Genomic DNA, 17,065 nt, shown 5'->3' on the forward strand with positions numbered 1-17,065 from the left:
CGGACGACCCCCCTCTAGATATTTCGGCTAAACACTGCTTGCAAACTGCAATTCTTGTGTCGCTCTCCGACACTTTAAAACATGACCACACCGCGGACATCTTTGTTTACGTTTATCGCGTCACTAGACGCTGTTTGCTTGCGTCATTAAAACGCGCCGATAATATTCGGCCTTGTTTTTCACTCATTTTACCGGATACCGAATGTGGCCGAATGTGGCCTTTTTTGCAATATTCGGCCGAATATATTCGGTGGCCGAATATTCGGTGCATCCCTATTCTACAATGTTAACTGGCACAGCGTTTTATAGAACTAAGATTCAATAGCAAGCTAAGCAGCTAATATTGAGAAGGCAAAGCACCTGAGTACCAGCCATCTCCAGACAAAAGTAGTAGATCCAATGATCACCACGCTATGACCAAACAGGCTTTAGACTTTGTTAAGCCCACCTATAGTTAACATATTGACAAAAAGATACAGGATTAAATATATATGTAAATTAAGTAAATAAATGTAGAAATATATAAGTAAAATATGTAGAAAAGGATGTGGAAATATAAAATGTAATACTTTAATAAATACATCAATAATAAATATACATTTAGGAAAACAGAAATGGTCTTTTCTGCCACAAACTATATATTTTGTAACTTATTTATGTATTCAATTATTTGGTTTTTGTTTGTTTATACTTATGTCATGTTTGTTCTTCCTACCTGCCAGACATATTGAATCAAAATTAAAAAAAACTGATAGAAAGCCCTTAAGGCATATATCCTTGTTTTATTTTTAAGAATATAAAGAAACCACAAAGTCAAAACAGTATATGACTATATCACAATTCAATTCAATTGTATTTATATAGAGCCAAATCATAATAAACATTATCTCAAGGCACTTTGCATAGAAGGTCAAGACCTTTAAAACAATGAGCTACAGCAAATACTAACATCTGAATGACATAATTATTTTGGTGTGTGTCGTCATATCAAAACACTCAAAAACACAAACCCTTATTTGTGTCATGGCCTAACTCGTGTACCATGCACACAAAATGTTTACATATTAAAATATCCGAAAATGACTGCTCCCTCTATTTCTTTTCCAGGGCAGCAATTAATGCCTTTGCGGCCCTGCTGTGCTCAAGTAAGTTTTCATGACTTTCTTCATTCACCAGCTCATGGTTTCCTTTATACTATAAGTATATCATTATTACCACCATTGTCACAATACAGCATTTTCTTCACTGGCAGTGCTTGCATTTCTGACACCCTTTTCTTATTAGGGCCGAAGCACCAAATGGTGAGAAGCCCTATTGAAATTGTGAGGATTATTGTTATTATTAGGGCCCGAGCACCGAATGGTGAGAGGCCCTATTGAAATTGTAAGAATTATTATTATTCAGGCATTAGAATTGGCTTTTTGAGGGCTTTCCCATGCTCACAAAGTTTTTTAAAGTTTGCTGTAAATTAGAAAGTGGTAAAAATTTTCGCATTTGGAAATGGGCGTGGCAAAATGGCTCAAAGGCGCCACCTCAAACGCAGCCCCTAAGTGTCCACATAACGATTTGCACCAAAATCGGAATACTGGTGTATCGTGACTAATCATACAAAAAAGCCTCAAGGAGCATTATGAAAAATGCAACAGGAAGCCCGCCATATTGGCTTTAGTGGTCATTTTGGCCTTAATCCACATTTTTACTTTGAAGAACTTGTCCCAGGGCTTTCTTCAGATCAACTTCAAATTAAGATGAGTGTCATCACAACAAGATGGAGATAAAAACTGATTAAAAAAATTAATTTTTCGTCAAACCGTGTGACCGTGGCGTCAAAGTTTGATTAAATGCCATCAAAACACAATGTTCTGTATCTCGGACATACACGGTCCAATCGAATCCAAACTACACATGTAAGACAAGAGTCCCAACCTGATGACATCTACACAGAAATTCTGACTTGAAATCACAGCGCCCCCTGGTGGAAACAGTAAATGTCTTGTTTTTTGCATGTCTTACACTTGGATGTATTCTTCCTCATCCACTGACCTCAACCATGTCAAACTGTATCAAATGAGTCTCAAGACGTTGATAATGTAGGCATAAGATTACGCGCCGTCGATGGCTGCCCACTGCTCTGTGTGTCCTGCAATGTTCACCAGAGGGGTCAAAAGCAGAGGACAAATTTCCCTCATCTGCATGTAGTGTGACTTTGCATGTGTTTGGGATCAATAAATGTATCTGGTATCTTGTACTGTGACTTTTCGTCAAACGCCAAGTTTGATGGCGTGGCATTAAAGTTCAATAACTCGCTGTGAAACACGAAATTGCTATAACTTTAGTGTTCATGGTTCTATCTCACTCAAACAACATGTGTGTGTTAACATCCCCCCCCCTGAAGATATTCATATGGTTTTAAGGGAAGGATCAACCTTGCGTGATGGACGCAGGAAGCGAAGCGTTTATCCTTTCCGCAGTGCGCAAAACGCATGCAACGCGGAGACGTGCGCTTGGTCATCTATCGCTCTCCACCGACCGCAACAGGCTTCAACGTGTGGGTGCTCGGGCCCGCCAGTGCTACAACGTAGCCCTAGTTTAATGATGTATTTCTCTCAGTTTATGAATAACAGATAATGTACTGATGATCACAGAAACATCTCATTGGGATACACTACATAACAAGTACGCTTGTTTGGGGTCCCATTGTCAGGCAGACTGTTGTTTCAGTATATAGACTAATATAACAAGAGTTTCTGCAGGTTTAAATTAGTTAATTTTAAGTTTTAAAGGCCATAATGACTAAAAACACCTATATCTTGGGTTGGGTTTTGTTCGAATTAACTAAATTCGTATAAATTTTATCTATTCCAGTTCATAAGACTGTGAAAATGTTATGTAAATCGAATGAAAGTTGTAAAACAAAGCTTACTTTCTGTTGCCAGTAGGTGGCGCCATCACTATTATTAGGCACAGACATATAGATCTGTTCAAGTAGGCGCTCTGATGTAGCGTGAGCAATTTTGTGTCAATTGGACAATGTTACCACAACTTATTTTTCACACTGATCAATAGGTGGCGCTATGACCCTGAACTAATATATATATATGGAGCGGTTCAGGTCAGGATTGTGATCATAAGTCAGTAGTTTGGAGCCGGTTGGATAATGCAGAGTGGATTAACAAAGTACTTCCTGTTTCATGGCAAATCAGTAGGTGTCATTATGACACTGAGGAAATATTGACATATTGAGCTGTTCAGGCTTGTACTCTAATCATGTGACAGAAGTTTGGTAGTTATAGGACAATGCAAAGTGGAGTTATGACAACATTGTTTCCTTTGGCGAAGGATGATCCTTCGCCGCACATTGATGTTTACACGCTTTGAGGAAATGTCACAATTCTGACCATGATCCAATGACTTGAATGAGCTCTTTTGAGCTGTATATTGTATAGCAGCCAGGAGCATTTCATCAAAGTATAAAACATGGCGCTGTGATTTCAAGTAATAATTTCTGTGTAGATGTCATCAGGCCGGGACTCTTTTCTTACATGTGTAGTTTGGACTCGATTAAACAATGTATGTTTGAGATACAGAACCTCGTGTTTAGATGGCGTTTCATCCAACTTTTGCGCCACGCCACGGTCACACGGTGTGACGAAAAATCTATCTCTAAATCAGTTTTTATCTCCATCTTGTTGTGATGACACTCATCTGCATTTGAAGTTGATCTGATCAAAGCCCTGGGACAAGTAGAGGAGAGCGGGGTAATGTGGGACATCGGGTAATGCGAGACATCCCCTGTATCTAGGCAACGGAACACATTTGTGGTCATTTTACCATTATGTTTTTAAGCCCCTCCCGTCCCCCCCTTTCCTTGAAGGGGAAGTTGGTGCTGGTGCTGTGGAAAGTATGTTTTTAAACAAAAATGTGTTTTTTGCATGTAAAAGTAAATTTTCTTACTTTGAACTTAATCAACTGTAGTGTCAAAACAAATAGATTCAGGTAGAAAAACTTATATCATACATGTTGGTGAACTTCCAACATATAAAACCATATGATCGATGCTAGCTGAAGATTAGCCTGAATTGCTAAGAGATGTTGTTTTTCTAAAACGGTGGCTGTGGGGTAAAGTGGGAAAAATGCTGTGGGGTAAAGTGGGACACTGTCTCAGTTTACCCCACCATGGAGCACAAGTTAAGTTTAGTCTTAAACATATTTTAGTGTTATATTACATTATATATGTGTTATTTTTAATGTCATAAACATTGTAGAAAAGCCATCATGCCGAGAAACTATACACCAGGAAGACAACCTGGGGCCAAACACACCTCGCAGAGATGGAGAGTGCAGCCGCTGAGGTCATGCAAGGAAAGAAGTCCTTAAGAAAAGCTGGAAGGGATAGAAATATTGATAAGACAACCCTCAAAAGATTCATAAAGAAAAAAGAGAAAGGGGGAGTAAAGTCAGTAGCCTGGGGTGCAGTAGCTGAGGTAAAGAGAATATTCACAGATGAGATGGAGGAGGAGCTTGCCAAACACTTGAAACAACTAGCTGACCAGTTCCATGGCCTTGCTCCAGTTAAGTGTCGTGAACTGGCATCTGAATACGCAGAGAAAAACAATATCCCTGTCCCTGCCAATTGGACAGAGAAACAATGTGCAGGTAAGCTAGGGTGTGCAAGAGATAACATGAATCATAATAATCATAAATGTGCTTAATTGACCAATCCCCATGATTCTGTTACTAGTCCGATATTAGTGGTTGTCAATCTAGGTGTCGGGATTTTAACTATTACAACATGTGTTGTTATGGTAGTTTTAAAGTGGAAATAGTAAGTGTCCCACTAATAAAAACATATTTATTCTTTAAAGAAGTAAAGACATGAGCAATCAATAACTCTGAAGGAGCAGAAAGAAAGAATAGCGACTGCTTCTTTGATGTTCCAAAACAATATTCAAACCTATTATGGCAATAAACTGAATATTATAAATTATAATTCCACACATTTATTATTTGTCTGTGTGTGTGTGTGTGTGTGTGTGCGTGCAGTCGGTAAGTTACTTTGTTGAAGAACAGAGGGAACAAAAAACGAAAATATAGTTTCCTAGTCAACCACAAAAGACAGGTTGTAATATGCACACCAGATAGGAAACAGTGGGTTGTTTTTATACTAAGGCTGTCAACGTTAACGCGTTACCGCGTGCGATGAATCCGGAAACCTTAACGCGCTAATTTTTTTGTAACGCAAATTAACCACATCACCAAGTTTGACCACAATTTCCTGCCGTAGTCCTCCAGCGCGGATGTTTACCTGCCTGTGGGTGAAGAAGCAGCGAATTGATGAGTGAGGAGACGGACCCCGGTGTGCTTAACGGCAAATTTAGAGTAAAAAAGCTTCTGAATGGGAGTTTAGATAACACCAGAGTTGTGTGTACATACTGCAGTGATGAACTGTCTTTCCACCGTAGCACAACGAGTCTGAAGTAACGTCGTCGTGCAAAGCACCAGTGTTGGGAGTAACGCAGTACAAAGTAACGCGTTACTGTAATTCCACTACTTTTATCGGTAACGAGCATGTAACGAGGTATTTTTTTAAATCAAGTAACGCAGTTACAATTACTGAAATTTAAATGAGTTCGTTACTCGCGTTACTCTCTTTTGCAGAGGTGCCCAATACGTCGATCACGATCTACCGGTCGACCGCGAAGGAAGTGTGGGTCGATCGCACTGGACAAGAGGCAGTCATGAGGACGCTCCGGCCCAAGTAACAGCTCTTTTTCTTTTTTTCGCCCCCCCGCCACATGGTCGCGCGTTTAGATTTCTCATCTGCCCTCTGTATCGCTCACGGCGGAGTTCCATCCCGATGCGCACACACACAGGTGAGCACACTCCCACCAGCGGACAGAGAGCTTCCGCGCCCCCCCCCACCCAAAAAAAGCTGTAAACCTAGGGGAAACACTGACAGCGTTGGCGTGTGTATTAAATCTGTCCGCTCCGTGAGAGCTACAGGCAGGTACGCAAGGTGAGCCTGATTCTCTCTCCAAAGAGGAAATAGGCTCTCAGATCATAAGTTTGAGAAGCTTCTCCTCACTTTTATTTCATTGGGCCTAATGTGGTAAAAAAAACACTGTTAAATGACTGAGACAGTTATTTTGTATTAAGTTAAGTATTAAAAGGGATTTTTGTACTACTGCTTTATTTGAAGGCCTGTTGCCCTGTTGATTACAAAAAATATGTTTATTGTGTTTGACTGTTCAGTACTGTTCATATTCATTACATTTAAAAAGCAGACATAAAAGTAACTTAAAAGTTACTTTCCCTAGTAACTAATTACTTTTGATGAACAGTAACTGGTGAAGTAACTCAATTACTTTTAAAAGAAGTAACTAGTAACTATAACTAAGTATTAATTTTCAGTAATTTGCCCAACACTGCAAAGCACATCTTTGCTAACACAGACGTTAACACAGAGACGAGTTCAAGCCGTGCACGTCAAGCTACACTGGCGGAGTGCAGCAGAGCCGGTGCTCTGTCAAAAAGACGATAACAACTAAGCTAACTAATGCTATCGCTAAATGGGTCGCAATGGACTGCAGACCCATCAACATAGTTGAACACAAGGGGCTTCGAGACATTATCCAGATCGCCTCAGGGGACTCATCCTACAAAACGCCATCGAGGGGAACTATTGTCACAAGAATCCATGAACTCTATGGAAGTGAAAAGGAAACGGAAGTGGAGCAGCTGGCACGAGCTTCATTTATTGCACTGACAGGAGACCACTGGACATCAGTAAGCACCCATAACTACCTCGGCATAACAGCTCATCTAATAGATAAAGTTCACAAGTATCAAATAATGTTATTCATTGTAGAGTTTGAAAAGGGACTGTTTATTTTGTCTCTTCAAAGACACCATGGCATTCATTTTCTTTTTAAACGTTAAGCCTATGTTAAAGTCATGAGGGTAATATGTCATTTTACAAATTATTTACAGGTAAGCAGTTATTCTTGTATTTGATGTGGTTGTCTGCCTAATAAATGTGCATTTTATAAGTTGTTGCTCAGTGAATAAAGATATTGTAAGTACATGATAGTAAAGTTTAGAAAAGCCCTAACCAGTTGGTTATACACCGTACTTGAAAATAGTATTAAATAATATTTAAGTGTGTGATTAATCATGATTAATCACAGCCTATTGACGTGATTAACTTTTTTTAATCGATTAACAGCACTATTTTATACATTTGGCTATGCCCTCCCATTCGGGAGGGAGGTTGTTAAACAGTCAATGGATGAGATCTTCTGATCACATGAATATAAACACTGCCTAGTTAAGGCAATCAGGTAAATTTCATTCAGTAATACAGGAGAACAGCATAATCAGATTGCTGTGTCTGGAGTAATCAGGTAACTGTGTTTAGACTAATCAGATTACTGTGTCTGGCGTAATCAGGTAACTGTGTTTAGACTAATCACGTTACCGTGTCTAGATAATCAGGCCAAGAAACAGTATGATCAAGGTGACATTGTTAGAGATTCAATCATGATCAATCAAAGGGGACCAGGCCAATATCAATCAATCAATCAAATTTTATTTGTATAGCCCATATTCACAAATCACAATTCGTCTCATAGGGCTTTAACAGGGTGTGACATCCTCTGTCCTTAACCCTCAGCAAGAGTAAGGAAAAACTACTAAAAACACTTTTAACAGGGTAAAAATACGTAGAAACCTCAGAGAGAGCCAAATGTGAGGGATCCCTTTCCCAGGAGGGACAGAAGTGCAATAGATGCCCCCTGCAGGAAAACATCATCAAGATTAAAGTCTTCAAGATTAAAGATTAAAGTCTCTAGCAGCATTTGATGAGGGTAAGCATCCCGAAGAACAACCCCAACATGACATGCCAAGCAGTCCCGCTGCAATCACAGTCCATGGTCAGCAACCAGCAGGACAACGATCCACCATCCAGACCAGAACGCCACTCCAGTCCTCAGTCACCGTCCATCGCGACCCTCCACGAGCCGCCGCCGCGGTCCTGGTCCAATGCCCGTACCCGATGCCAACGCGACACAGGGTCCGCCACCACCACCACGATCAGCCCACATGACACCGAATCCGCCACACTGGGTCCACCACCACGACCCCCGGTGCGCGATCAACAAACTGCAATCCATGGATGCCCTGGATCTGCGGGTGATAAAGCAAAGGGATTCCGGGGAAGGGGGATAGGGATGGAGAAGAGGACGGAGAAGCTGGAAAAATAAGCTCTGTGTGTCATGTGTCATAAAATAGAACAAGTAACGTTCTGCCGCACTAATTAGCTCTAACTATAAGCTTTATCAAAAAAGATGTTTTGAGCCTACTCTTAAACGAACAGATGGTGTCTGCCTCCCGAACTGAAAGTGGTAGTTTATTCCACAGCAGAGGAGCTTGATGGCTAAAAGCTCTGGCTCCTACTCTACTTTTAGAGACTTTAGGGATGACAAGTAGGCCTAACTTCTAGGAGCGGAGTGCTCTAGTGGGTTTATAAGGTACTAACAGCTCTTTAAGGTAAAAGGCGCTATATTATTAAGGGCCTTGAAGGTGAGGAGGAGGATTTTAAATTCTATTCTAGATTTAACTAGAAGCCAGTGTAGCAATGCTAATACTGGAGAAATGTGCTCTCTTTTCTTTGTTCTCGTCAGGACACGTTCTGCGGCATTTTGGACAAGGTGTAGAGTCTTTAACGACTTACTGCTGGAGCCTGATAATAATGAATTACAATAGTCCAGTCTCGATGTAACAAAGGCGTGGACTAGTTTTTATGCATCTTTTTGCGAAAGGACATGTCTGATATTTGAGATATTACGCAAGTGGAAAAAGGCGGTTCTAGAAATTTGTTTTAAGTGACTATTCAAGGATAAATCAGGATCGAATATAACTCCCAAGTTCCTGACTGTTTTGTTGGAAGCAAGGGCAATGTCGTCTAGCGCAACTATATCATTAGATAATGTATCTCTAAGGTGTTTGGGGCCAAGTATTATAACCTCTGTTTTGTCTGAGTTTAATAAGAGAAAATTGCGGGTCATCCAGGTTTTTATGTCCTTGAGACATGCTCGAAGTTTAGTTAATTGATTACTTTGTTCAGGTTTTATTGATAAGTATAACTGGGTGTCATCCGCATAGCAGTGGAAATTTACCGAGTGTGTCCTGATAATGTTTCCTAGTGGAAGCATATATAATGAGAATAAAATTGGGCCGAGCACAGAGCCCTGGGGAACAGCATGGTTTACTTTGGTGCGCACAGATGACTAATTATTAATTTGCACGAATTGGGGGAGATCAGAAAAGTACGATTTAAACCAGTTAAGGGCGGTTCCTTTAATGTTAATTAACTGTTTGAGTCTTTGTAATAGAATTTGATGGTCAATTGTGTTGAATGCTGCACAGAGATCTAACAGAATGAGGACAGACACAAGTCCCTGATCTGAGGCTATTAAAAGGTCATTAGTGACTTTTGCCAAGGCTGTCTCTGTACTGTGATTGGCTCTAAACCCCGACTGAAAGTTTTCATGTATATTATTTTCCTGGAGAAACTCACACAGCTGATTGGCTACCACTTTTTCTAAGATTTTAGACATGAAGGGGAGATTAGATATTGGTCTGTAATTGGCTAAAACCTCTGGGTCTAGAGTTGTTTTTTTGAGAAGGGGTTTGATTACTGCTATTTTAAAAGACTGTGGTACATAACCTGATGATAATGACAGATTGATTGTATTAAGTAACGAACTATCAATAAGGGGCAAAAGTAATTTTGTAGGAATGGGATCTAAGATACAGGTTGTTGGTTTAGAACCTGAGATTATTTTGGTAAACTGATCACAGGTGATCAGAGAGAAGCTGTCTAAGTAATGGGTAGGATTCTCAGCCGTTTCTGAGATCTGTTGTTGGGAGGGTATTAGTGCCAATTGAGGGCAGGAGATGGTTGATTTTATTTCTAATAGTTAGAATTTTATGATTAAAAAAATTCATAAAGATATTGCTATTTAGGGATCGAGGAATACTGGGTTCGGTGGAGGTGTGACTCTCTGTCAGCCTGGCTACAGTGCTGAAGAGAAACCTGGGGTTGTTTTTATTCTCTTCTATTAGTTTTGAATAGTAGGCGGCTCTTGCTTTGTGGAGAGCCTTTTTATATTCTTTAACACTATTCTTCCAGTCTATGAGGTTTTCAACATGGTTGCTGGAGCGCCACTTCCTTTCTAGTTTTCTTGATAATTGTTTTAACTCATTTGTCTGTGTAACACTTACTACTAATTGCAGTTAAGTTGGATACAGGACCAGAGTCTAAGTTCGTTGGAGCAGTAAAATAGTTAAACAATATAGATATAAATATAATGACCACACCAGAGACCATAGAATAAATTGAAATGCCGGACTTTTATATAAGAATAGAAAAGGTGGTTTTAGATAGAATGATTCACAGGTACCATATAAAACATTAAAATACAGCTAACATATAACACACATTACAAATCTTCAAGTGAGTGAAAGTTCAGTTCAGTGTGTATTAACACATCTTACGATCACGTCGGGCAGTCTGTAAATCCCAGGAAAAACACGTGCTGTCCTCCGATGGAGAAGGACTCCGTCCAGTGTAATCACGCGCTGAAAAGGGTGTGGTCACTCGCTCAGGGTTGGTTCGCCATCTAGTCCGCATGCATGTAGCTCGATGCTAGCATGGATGCTACACTCCTCTCGATCTCTCAGCAACAAAAAAAAATAACTCCTCAAATGTCCAACAAAAACACAGTCCACCGCGTAGACAGAATAAAACAAAACACTTTTAGAAAATGAAATAAAAGTTTACAAGAGTCCAAATCTAGTATTTCTAGACTTAAGTTCACTTGCTGCAAACTAAAGTCTCCTCTTCTCAGTCTCCGTGTCTTCACCTGCCGTTCTGCCGGAGCAGGAGAACTAACTGGTTTCTCATTGGCTAATGCAACTGTGCTTTGTTAAAGCAACAGTGTACATTAAACTTCTCACAACTAATAATATGGGTCCTTATGTATTAGTTTTGATATTTGTTTGTGTTTGGTAAAACATTTCAATCAGATCAAATATAATGGATTTTTATAACTAATATAAACTTAACACAGGTCAATTTTAATAATATTTATTCAATTATTTATTCACTAAATCATGTTCCTTTTTTAACCTGGGTTACATCTGGGAATTATACCACGGAGCTAATTTACTATGTTTGACATTTTTCTTTTTTAGAGGGGCGATTGAATCTAATGTTAATCGTAATGAGTCTGCAGAGCTATCGACGAGGTGGTCGATCTCAATGGAGCTCGGGTTTTTAAAGAATTTGTTCTTTATATCTACGGATAATACGGGTTTAAATGTAATTGGAATTATTTCCTTAAATTTAGCTACAGCACTATCAGGTAGACATCTAGAAAATTAGTTTTTTATTAGTGGCATATATTCAGTTATTGAAAAATCAAAGGTTATTAAATTATGGTCTGATAGAGCTGGATTAGGCGGAAGTACTGTTAAATGTTCAATTCCGACACCGTACGATAATATAAGGTCCAGTGTGTGGTTACAACAATGAGTAGGTTGGTGTACACACTGACTGAAACCAATTGAGTCTAGTATTGAACTAAATTATACGCTACGGCAATCTTTCTTATTGTCAACATGTATATTAAAGTCACCAACAATAATAATATCGGTCTTTAGGACTAAGTTTGATAAAAACTCAGGGAATTCCGTTAAAAATTCAGTATAAGCCCTGGGAGCACGGTAAACTACAGCAAATATGATTGGCTGTTGGTGTTTCCTGAATTGGCGTGGAAGACTAAGAACCAGACATTCAAATGATTTGTAGCTGAGTTTAGGTTTAGGATTAATTGATAGACTGGAGTTAAAAATAGCAGCAACTCCACCTCTTCATCCAAATTCTCTGGGAACCTGTGAATTTATATGACAGGGGGGAATAGATTCATTTAGACTGACATATTCGTCAGGATGCAGCCACGTCTCAGTGAGGGATAATAAATCTATGCTGTAATCTGAGACTATTTCATTAACTAAAATAGCTTTTGATGATAGTGATCTAATGTTTAAAAGACCACATTTAAAAGTTTTAGTTCCCCGTGTTGTTTCAGAGGTTGTTTTAATTTGTATTAGATTATTGTTAGTTCTCGCTCTGTTATTGTTTAATTTCAATAATTGAATCGGACGGTGGACAGAAACTCTCTCTATGGGGTTTTGTGACTGATCCAGTATATAAGCCCAGTTCCCTGTTTTTTCTTTCTCTTTCCACTCAATAATCCTGGAGGTTTTTACTCAACTTCTCATGAAGGAGAGCTACACCTCTCCTGCTCACTGAGCCAGGGAAGCTTCCTCCCTACCCAAGCTCTATCAACCTTCAAGCAGGCCTGCCTGGAGCAGACTGCTAAAACTTTCCAAAAGGCAGCGACGCAAGAGCCTGCCCAAGAACTTCAGCACAAGAGTTGCATCGTACAGCAGAACCACACCAACAGGAGCCACAAACCAGCAAGACGAACTCACTGGACTTCAAACAGCACATCAACCTTTTGCCCCCTATTCATGGATGGTTAACACAACTCAGATCAAATTTTATTCTAGCCCATATTCACAAATTACAATTCGTCTCATACGGCTTTAACAGGGTGTGACATGTTACGCACCTGGTCTAGGGGAAACAGAGGCGTGACATGATGGTGCTTCTCCCATTCTCCCACTCCCAAGCAGGCTAGTGTCGCAAGGTATTTTTGTTTAGGGGTAGCTTTTTATTTATAGTTCAGAGGGAGAGAAGGCCAACACAACAAACAAAAACAATCTATTTCCCTACCTTCCTCCTACAAACCAAAAATGTTAACAAAAAGACAAAAGCTTACCTAACTCCTAAACCAGAAACACAGGAGAAAAAAAAGGCAAAAGAAAATGGCTTGACCCACCTACAGGGCTACCACACACAGTTTTTCTATTTTCATACATACGCAACACAACAATAATTCAGCCTGAAACTGGTCCCAATTGGATCTGGGAGAATTGGAGGAGAGAGGAAGACTGCAGTCAGTCAGTGGTTCAAGTAGGCTCCTCTCTTCACTCTGGCCAATCCTGGAGCAGCAATCAGGCGGCTCACGCCAATCAGCAGGTCCAACCTGCTAGCAATCAGGCACCCACACACACACACACTCACTCAAGAAGACTGCTCACACTCTAGGAGGAGGAACAGAACAGTAACATATATACACAGCCAGGGTCGTAACAGACATCCTCTGTCCTTAATCCTCAGCAAGAGTAAGGAAACACTACTAAAAACCCTTTTTAACAGGGTAAAAATACGTAGAAACCTCAGAGAGAGCCACATGTGAGGGATCCCTCTCCCAGGACGCACAGAAGTGCAATAGATGCCACATGTAGGAAAACCTCATCCAGATTAAAGTTTTTAGCAGCATTGATGAGGGTAAACATCTCGAAGGACAACCCCAACATGACATACCAAGCAGTCCCGCTGCAATCAGAGTCCATGGTCAGCAACCAGGAGGACCACGATCCACCATCCAGACCGGACCACGATCCACCATCCAGACCAGACGCCACTCCAGACCTCAGTCACCGTCCACCGCCGCCCACCAGGACCCACCGCGGTCCTGGTCCACCGCCCGTACCCAATGCCAACGCGACACAGGGTCCGCCACCAGCACCACTATCAGCCCACATGACACAGAATCCGCCACACTGGATCCACCACCGCGACCCCCGGTGCGCGATCCACAAACCGCAATCCATGGTGCGGCCACAGAGGCCCTGGATCTGCGGGTGAAGGGATTCCGGGGAAGGGGGATAGGGATGGAGAAGAGGAAGGAGAAGCTGGAAAAAGAAGCTCCGTGTGTCATGTGTCATAAAATAGAACAACTGGGCTTAATAATTATACTAGGCTAAGCAAAGACTGTTCAATTCTATTCTTGTGATGTTTATAAGTTTGACTTGTGTTGTTGGAATATTTGGTAATAATTAATTAATTATTTGACAGTTAATGTTAGTTATGTTATGCTCTTTACAGTCTTTCTTTGCATGCAACTAAAGGCTGAAATATGCTACTCCGACTCCGTTACGGACGACCGGACGGACGGATACGGCAGACACTTTTTGATTTATGAAAACAATTCACCGCCAGAACAGTAGGTGGCGCAACGGAAGACGAGCTTAGAGAAGCCTACCTCATGACGTCTTTGTATGTAGAAGAAGTCGTAGATTGTTTATTTAACTCCTCCCGGCTTTCCTCACACACAGTGAACGATGGCAACTAACAGACAAAGGCTGTTGATGGAGCTGGAGCTGCTTGACATGGAAGAGGACTTGCTTGTAACTTATTTTATGAGACGAGAACAAATAACAGAATCATAGTTGTATTTGGGTTTTAAAGTGGCGGTTTTGTGATATAGGGAATGAAACAAGAAGTGTGAGGTCCGGAAATGATGTCGTTAGCGGACTGATCACAGCCAAGGGGTATCCCTTATACCGACGTATAGTTAGAAAAATCAGAGGTGCACGAAGACCTCTCCGAGGTTAGGGTTAGGGTTAAAACCCCTTAAAACCTAATAGAAATGAACAAAATCTCTGCAAAACAAGATAGATAAATGTGGTCTCTTAAACATGATATCACTGCCATCAAAAGCTGATTTAGGAAATTAATTGTAATTAATAATTAGTGTCAAGGAGGTAGAATAATTTTTTCTATCAATCTTATCAATTAATCCCAATTTTAAAATCCTCTATATCCCATTTGAAGGATCTGGAATTGCCCATTTAATTTGAATTATATTATAATCTACAATCTACAATTCTCTTTCCACAGCTCCCTGAATGATTACGGAATTTTACAATACAGCAGCCATGTTAAGTCTTTTATCTAAACTGTCACATGGGAGATGACATCCCAGGCAGTGATAGCTGTACTCATATTGCATCGTCAGAACCAGCATGCTCTGTCACAAGCAAGAATACATGACCTGCAACACAAATTATCCCATGACGCCAATAGCAGCATCTGGAGTTTATGTTGGGATTTTATGAGAGGTCCAGGTATAGAATATATCCTCAAGCAAAGATCTGGAACATCATAATGTCTAACTAGCATTATTATATTACATTATTGTAAAGCTCTTTGAGTTGTCATCAAGACTAGAAAAGCGCTATATAAATACAAAACCAAAACCATTTATGATTAGGTGCAACATACATTGAAATATCAGATGTATCAACATTTGTGTGCATCCAACAACTTACCGTCAAATCAAAGCAAGTGATATACATATTCTAACAGTATTAAAAAAGAGATTAAAAATCCTTTGCTCTATCAACATTTTTACAATTCTGAATAATTTATTGATTATAGGTCTCATTTTAATGGCGTCTGGGTCTGGATCCGGAATGATGTCTACCATCTCCATATTAGTGGACGGGACATGGACCAAACTAAAAAATCAACATATTTTTTCTCTCTGTCATTTTACGCTGTTGTATCCTCAAGGGTTTTCTGGGTATGAATGGTGAAAAAACTATTATATAAATTGCTTTTAGTCATGCATTTTTATGATGTGGTTGTTTACCATTGAGCTTTGTGGCTCCAAACTGGTGCTACATAGAGCTAAGATACAATATGAAAGAGACACATCACAAAAACATACATATAAATATGTAACTACACTGTTTGAGTGGAAGTGTTCAGAGTGGATGCAGAGGAACTAATAGATACCATGTAGCCAAACAGCCAGACAATTTGGAGTCAACGATGTATGTCATTCTATATTTTGTATTGATATGCTCAGTCTGAATTGTCTCGAATCAGCCAATACTGATGTCAACAGCAGAGGGATCAAATAGTTAAACATACTGATCTCTCTCTCTCTCTCTCTCTCTCTCTCTCTCTCTCTCTCTCTCTCTCTCTCTCTCTCTCTCTCTCTCTGTGTTTTTCCCTCACAGAGGATAACATTTGTTCTGTGATATCAAAGGGTTACATCTCTGGACTATTGCAACTTTACGAGGACTGGCACAGCAAAGATACTCAACAAACTGCCATAGAAATCCAGCACATGCTGCTGCGCTGCCTCCATAAGGTCACCCACAACAATCCTGGCAGACAGGCTTTCATATCCCAGGGAGGACTCAGACTGCTGTATCACACCTCACAGGTAAAATTCATAGCTGTATTTATTAAGCGCCACTCAAATTGCTTTACAATACAGCTTTCCCCCTATGTGCAGCACTTTCCCTATCATACATCACCAGTGTTCATTTAGGCAGCTTTTTTTGTTTTAGTCTTAGTCTTTTGACGAAAATGCATTTTAGTTTTAGTCACATTTAGTCATTTTTATCCTTCTTAGTTTTAGTCTAGTTTTAGTCGACGAAAACAAATTACATTTTGGTCTAGTTTTAGTCACATTTAATAGCCACATTAAACTCATTTTCTTCCCTTCTCAGGCCCAGGGACCCTGTGTTGTGTCTCAAACTGCATAATAATCTAGTTTGCAGAACTTAAGTTGTCCATTAGATATCCCTAACAGCATAAGTCTATAGCAGGGGTCGGCAACCTTTACTTTCAGAAGAGTAATTTTGCCCTCTCTTCCCCCAAATAAAATTTGTCTGGAACAGCAAAACATGTTTGATAACAAAGCTAATAAAGTTTAATATAAAGTTATACTATACTAAACTATAGTTTGTTGCATTTACGCAATTATAGAACGACAATAAAGAAAACTCTTGACATTTTATTGCTATTTGTACCTGTTAGAACAAAGGAAAACACTGAACACTTATGAAGAGAAGAAAATACACAGGCAAGTGTAGGCCTACTTTGAAATAAATTAAATACAGAACTATGTAGGGCTATTTGAGTCCTCCCAATATTTGTGGGAAATGTATGAAATAAGAAGTACCCTATTTTGAAATTAATAAAAACATATAGCTGGAGCCTAATAGCTTAAAATATATATTTAGTTTTAAATTTGAAAACAAAAAGTGAGAGCAGGTCAGACTGGAGGCAAAC

General features: G+C 39.8%; 1 protein-coding gene across 1 annotated transcript in view; it reads left to right on the forward strand.

Annotated features, from left to right (window-relative positions):
* LOC128444811 (cytosolic carboxypeptidase 4) overlaps positions 1 to 17,065 on the forward strand; it is a 193,896-nt gene that overhangs the window by 37,241 nt on the left and 139,590 nt on the right. Inside the window, exons 6-7 of the mRNA XM_053427466.1 lie at positions 1,108 to 1,145; positions 16,003 to 16,211. Of these exons, the coding sequence (XP_053283441.1) occupies positions 1,108 to 1,145; positions 16,003 to 16,211 (247 nt within the window). The remainder of the gene's footprint in view (positions 1 to 1,107; positions 1,146 to 16,002; positions 16,212 to 17,065) is intronic.

The sequence above is a fragment of the Pleuronectes platessa genome, chromosome 7 (genome assembly GCF_947347685.1).
Source record: "Pleuronectes platessa chromosome 7, fPlePla1.1, whole genome shotgun sequence".
Taxonomy (NCBI): domain Eukaryota; kingdom Metazoa; phylum Chordata; class Actinopteri; order Pleuronectiformes; family Pleuronectidae; genus Pleuronectes; species Pleuronectes platessa.